The sequence below is a fragment of the Argiope bruennichi genome, chromosome 8, assembly GCF_947563725.1.
Source record: "Argiope bruennichi chromosome 8, qqArgBrue1.1, whole genome shotgun sequence".
Taxonomy (NCBI): Eukaryota; Metazoa; Arthropoda; class Arachnida; order Araneae; family Araneidae; genus Argiope; species Argiope bruennichi.
In genome coordinates this window covers 25,179,873-25,186,185 of record NC_079158.1, presented here as the reverse complement: position 1 = coordinate 25,186,185, position 6,313 = coordinate 25,179,873, and the positions used below count along the sequence as shown (strand labels likewise).

The 6,313-nt window shown below is 37.7% G+C and overlaps 1 protein-coding gene across 1 annotated transcript; it reads left to right on the top strand.

Annotated features, from left to right (window-relative positions):
- The first annotated feature begins 1,619 nt into the window (after positions 1-1,619).
- Positions 1,620-3,287, top strand: LOC129980598 (uncharacterized). The gene has a single exon (XM_056090979.1). The coding sequence runs from the start codon at positions 1,620-1,622 to the stop codon at positions 3,285-3,287; it is 1,668 nt and encodes a 555-aa protein (XP_055946954.1).
- Positions 3,288-6,313: the final 3,026 nt, after the last annotated feature.

The following is a 6,313-nucleotide window of genomic DNA, read 5'->3' as shown; positions in this document are numbered from 1 at the left end:
TTTAATGCACTTATACAGTCATGGTTAGATTACATGCCATACCTACGAATCACGTCACCGAGTTGAAGCGTTCATAAACTACCGCTCAGATATATCAAACAATTTTTTGACGGAACTGCTTCAGGAATTAATTGGCATTAATATAGATGCAAATCGTATCTTCGAATGATAAAATATATGCCAAATTTGTTTGTGATGTATTCTTGAGATGTGTTCACGATAAAGCGTTCACTTAACGTTCAAAAGTAGGATCTAAAATGATTTTTTGTGTGCTACGTTTCATCCTACGCAGCTCTATTTTTGATTTGAGTTCAGAAATGGCGAAGCAGACAATGACAGATAATTTCCTAAAGATAACTGGGTTCAGGGCCGTCTAAATTGAGGAAATTGAAAAATTCAACTTCAGTTGCTTGATAATTATAAGATCCATCGGCGTTTCGTTTGAGACAGGAAAATATAATCCAATTTTCTTATTAATACACTTATTGTGCAAAGGGCATCTAAAGAAATTGAGATATAAGCCATTTTTCATGTTTAAAATGAAATGCAAGAATTTGGGATCTTCATTTAGTAGCAGTTTAGTAAGGAAAATTGGTGTTTTTCAATCTGTCGTCAAACGCATTTGTCGTTGAATCATCTACATCAGTTTTCATACCCACGATTCCTTTCAGTTGCATCAAAATTAGAATTTCTGTCAGTTTCGCGAGTAAAATTCTGACATTTCTCTAAGAATGTTACTAGCACTTCTATGAAGTTAGATTTCTAGACAACTATAAAACCGTTATACATAAGAATAATATTCTAAACTAGATCCATTCAGAAAGACGTTCCCTTGGTGTAAATTTTTACGTTTATAATTTAATAAACTGACTTATTTAATAAACTGATTATATTGAAATTGATTCAATTATTAGGCTGTAACACCCGAAATAGAAAAACCCAACTCTGACGAATCCGGCCCAAGATCTGAATAGCATCTAACGATTGTTATTCAAACTTTCTGGTGAGATAAAATTAGCACAGTTAATTAAGTTGCAGTCGGAAGATATATTCACATACTCGCGGTAAAAACTTCTAGTCCAAAGTTGTGATTTCAATGTGAAAATCGGAAGTCAAAAAACTTCACCCATGCCATTACCTTGAAATCCTTTGTTTTCAAACAGTTAGACCAGAAAACCTATTCCCTAAACAGTTTCTAGAATTGGGGTCAACTGAAACCTCGAGTTCCCTTGTTTTTTCATGATTATGATTATCTTCCATTTTCGTGTACGAGAATGCAATGCCAAAGTCTTTTGGGTTTTCTGGAATTTGAGGCATAAATTAGGCGGAACTGCTTAAGAACGATAACTCGCTTATCTTAATGCACAAATGATACTAAACGAAGTGATTATTTTTTTACGATAATTTCATTCAAACGTTACGTTGAATTTTAGGCTATTTATTGTAATGTTTCGATATAACTATAAAAATAACTCTTCGAATTAAAATTCAATCAAAAAACGCAAATGTTTTTAGCATTCCTGGATTCAATGTCATTAACTTTTTTGAAGTTCAAAATTATATTATCAGTTTACCACTGATAAAAACTTGTAATAAAACGAAGAATGGAAATATTCGGAATGGGTGTGCTTTTGTGGCGGAGTGTGGAATGGGTGTGCTTTTGTGGCGGAGTGTGGAATGGGTGTGCTTTTGTGGCGGAGTGTGGAATGGGTGTGCTTTTGTGGCGGAGTGTGGAATGGGTGTGCTTTTGTGGCGGAGTGTGGAATGGGTGTGCTTTTGTGGCGGAGTGTGGAATGGGTGTGCTTTTGTGGCGGAGTGTGGAATGGGTGTGCTTTTGTGGCGGAGTGTGGAATGGGTGTGCTTTTGTGGCGGAGTGTGGAATGGGTGTGCTTTTGTGGCGGAGTGTGGAATGGGTGTGCTTTTGTGGCGCAGTGTGGAATGGGTGTGCTTTTGTGGCGCAGTGTGGAATGGGTGTGCTTTTGTGGCGCAGTGTGGAATGGGTGTGCTTTTGTGGCGGAGTGTGGAATGGGTGTGCTTTTGTGGCGGAGTGTGGAATGGGTGTGCTTTTGTGGCGGAGTGTGGAATGGGTGTGCTTTTGTGGCGGAGTGTGGAATGGGTGTGCTTTTGTGGCGGAGTGTGGAATGGGTGTGCTTTTGTGGCGGAGTGTGGAATGGGTGTGCTTTTGTGGCGGAGTGTGGAATGGGTGTGCTTTTGTGGCGGAGTGTGGAAGGGGTGTGCTTTTGTGGCGGAGTGTGGAAGGGGTGTGCTTTTGTGGCGGAGTGTGGAAGGGGTGTGCTTTTGTGGCGGAGTGTGGAAGGGGTGTGCTTTTGTGGCGGAGTGTGGAAGGGGTGTGCTTTTGTGGCGGAGTGTGGAAGGGGTGTGCTTTTGTGGCGGAGTGTGGAAGGGGTGTGCTTTTGTGGCGGAGTGTGGAAGGGGTGTGCTTTTGTGGCGGAGTGTGGAAGGGGTGTGCTTTTGTGGCGGAGTGTGGAAGGGGTGTGCTTTTGTGGCGGAGTGTGGAAGGGGTGTGCTTTTGTGGCGGAGTGTGGAAGGGGTGTGCTTTTGTGGCGGAGTGTGGAAGGGGTGTGCTTTTGTGGCGGAGTGTGGAATGGGTGTGCTTTTGTGGCGGAGTGTGGAAGGGGTGTGCTTTTGTGGCGGAGTGTGGAATGGGTGTGCTTTTGTGGCGGAGTGTGGAAGGGGTGTGCTTTTGTGGCGGAGTGTGGAAGGGGTGTGCTTTTGTGGCGGAGTGTGGAAGGGGTGTGCTTTTGTGGCGGAGTGTGGAAGGGGTGTGCTTTTGTGGCGGAGTGTGGAAGGGGTGTGCTTTTGTGGCGGAGTGTGGAAGGGGTGTGCTTTTGTGGCGGAGTGTGGAAGGGGTGTGCTTTTGTGGCGGAGTGTGGAAGGGGTGTGCTTTTGTGGCGGAGTGTGGAAGGGGTGTGCTTTTGTGGCGGAGTGTGGAAGGGGTGTGCTTTTGTGGCGGAGTGTGGAAGGGGTGTGCTTTTGTGGCGGAGTGTGGAAGGGGTGTGCTTTTGTGGCGGAGTGTGGAAGGGGTGTGCTTTTGTGGCGGAGTGTGGAAGGGGTGTGCTTTTGTGGCGGAGTGTGGAAGGGGTGTGCTTTTGTGGCGGAGTGTGGAAGGGGTGTGCTTTTGTGGCGGAGTGTGGAATGGGTGTGCTTTTGTGGCGCAGTGTGGAATGGGTGTGCTTTTGTGGCGCAGTGTGGAATGGGTGTGCTTTTGTGGCGCAGTGTGGAATGGGTGTGCTTTTGTGGCGCAGTGTGGAATGGGTGTGCTTTAGTGTGTTGAGCTGCAGGTGTTAAAATCAAACTAATATTTTAACGGAAATTAACCTATTGATGAAAAAATGCTTAGATTTTTGTATCTTGATGCCGCTGTACATTACTGCATATTATATTCGAAGTAAATACAAAAAATGAATTTAAAATTGAAGATATTAATTTTTATCTTGAAGGCAAGTAATTTCAAAATGGGATATTTCTGAAGTTTATCGTATTTACCTTAGTTTACTTGAGGAGGAAAGTACATGCTATAGAATAAAATAATTAAAAGTGTATTGTAGAAATTCATGTTGCATTTCAATGGGTCCAGATATTTAATATGGTAAAAAAAAAAATACTGCATTAAGTGCCCAGAGACTAATGTTTTTTCGACTCTTGCTAAAAATATATATGTCAGTTTAATAATTCGTAAATTTTATTTTTAATGTTATTTCAATATTATTGATTACTTAAATCTCTTGGGTGAAATCTAATAACTGAAAGTACTTGAACGGAATCTGTTTAAAGCCTTCATTGAACAAAATTCCGAGCATTTTATTGAATATTTAATTGTAATTTTAAACTAGTGTATATTTGAAATTCTACCTTTACAACTGGGTATTTGCGAAAATTTTGAATGGGTCTTGTAGTTTAGATTAATATTCTCCGGTCACAAAGCGGTTTTTCAGTTGTCTCGAATTCGAATTTCATCGAAGAGTAAATAATTCTCTTGCAAAAGTCATGCTTCTACTTCTCAAATTGGGAAATATTTAAATTTTGTTGCAACTGAAAGAATCTATCGAAATGAAAATGGATGAGATATTTCAATGACAGATTTTGACGACGCTTCTAAGAGCAATTCAATTTCCATGCTAAACTATTGTTGTGAATAAAGGATATAATTCTTGCATTTTACTGAATTTGCATTTTACTTTTAATGCTTGAAAAATGGCTAATCTCGAAGTTTCTTCATATATTTTATCCAAGAAAAATCCTGAGAAAGAACATTAAATTTAATTTTCTATTTTCGTAAATGAGTATAGAAGGTAATTTAATCTTATTTTTAGATGGATTTTAGCAGCCCGAAAATAACACTTAGGGAATCGTGTCTGGATCTATTTGGTTGTTTTTGAATACGATAACTGAAATTCAGTGGCATAAGATGAAGCTTAGTACAAGAGTTTTACAAAAAATTTAATTTTATAGCCTTTAACGCTTGGTTTTTGTTTCCTCTTGAACATAAATCGGGAATACGTCATGACAAATTTTGAAATATATTTTATCACTGCAAGATGTGAATTCAATCGCATTAAATTCTGGAAATAATTCCGTTAAAAACTGTTTGGTTTGTCTATTCGGAAGTTTGAAAACTCGGTAACATGTAGCATATGTATGAAAAGTCCTGAAAATGCATATTCAGTTCTCTAACTTGTGCTAAAAGCGTGATATAGTCTTGCCATATTGTGCAAGTATCCAAAAATCGACAGGAAAAATTGCCTCTTGTCATTCTATAGAAAGTGTGTCGAGAAATTCGATAGAAATGCGTATGATCGAACGATTAGTTGTCTATAGTAATCATTCAGTATTTCTTTCTTCTGTTCAATTCACCTGTGCAAAGAATGTCTGAAACTTATGCAGTTTTATTAGAAATTGACTAATTCGTATTTTCAGAATTCGATAATTATGAGAATTCTATGTTATCGTGTAATAAGCATTCGAATTGTTTTGAAGAAAAATTTCTCTTTAAAATGGCATTCTGCAATAACCTCTAAAGGAATTTTTTGTTTTTCATATCCTTGGAAAACGCAAATTTTTAAACTATCTAATAAAAATAACTATGCAATCAATACTTTTCGCTTTTTGATAATTGCTGTGGAAAATTTTGTACATTGCATGGCATGTCAGAAACCGCAGTAAATATTTAGCTAACAAACCCCTTATAGTAACCTTTAGAAAACTAGAACTAGCTGAAATATTCTATACCAGCTTTATAAAGTTAAGAAAATAACAAATGCTTATGCTTATAATGAATTTAGAATAGTATTCTTATAGCTTCAGGAATAGCTTAGAATAAATTTGAAATGCCTGGACTTATAACGAATTCAGAAAGTAAATCCTGAAACTTAAAATGTATGAAGTAGAATGTAGAGTTGCAATACTAAAAAACGATGTGGAATTTTACCGACTTCTACTGAAATAATGTATAAAATTAGAATATTTTTAATTCTGTTCATTAACTCTCGATGGTTCTACGAATAAATTAGTAAAGATTTTAAATATTACGAATTTTTAATGAACTATGTGAGAATATTTTTTATGGTCAATCTCTTTATGAAAGTCTTAGCTTTTTGAGTGGATTAGAAAGTTTTGATGCAGGTCTATAAATGAGTAGGGAAAAAGTGCGATATCCAACATGATATAAGCAATTGGAAGATAAGAATTCGTCAGATATCTTTGTTAAACTCGGTGGAAGAGAGACCATGGCAATGTTTCTGCGCCATTCAGTTTTTCTTTTAAGTGACCACCTGATATCATTATAACTGAAGTCAAAATAATTGAAGGAAATAAATTCTGATATGCTATTTCTTGGATTAATTCTTAAGAATGTGACTACCAGTTAGTATAAACCGAAAACCACAATCTGATGAATAAACTTGATGGACAATTTGTGAAGACACTAGATTGCTTTCACTGGAATATCTGACCTGATGAAAAGGATATTGTCATTTAGATTTTTTTGTGCGAATTCGCCACGTTCTTTCCTTCTGTGTTCCCAGAAATCGGCTTCCAAAAACTGTATTTTGCAGTTTGGTTTTCGTGCTAAAACCAACAGTTCAGACATTCATCGGACAATTCGAATATCGTTTATAGTTGATTTACGTTTTTATTTTGGACGTTTGTTTCTCATGTACTTTTGATATGCACTTAAGACGAATGTCGACGATTCTGAATTTCGAGTTTCATCATTTACGTCAGATTTATCGTATGATGTGGGATGTAAATTTACCAATTTCTTTCCATCTGCACTGTCTTGCTCTATTACTGG

Bases quoted from the DNA above. Each gene is read 5' to 3' on its own strand.
- LOC129980598 (XM_056090979.1), top strand. From the start codon at position 1,620: ATGGGTGTGCTTTTGTGGCGGAGTGTGGAATGGGTGTGCTTTTGTGGC.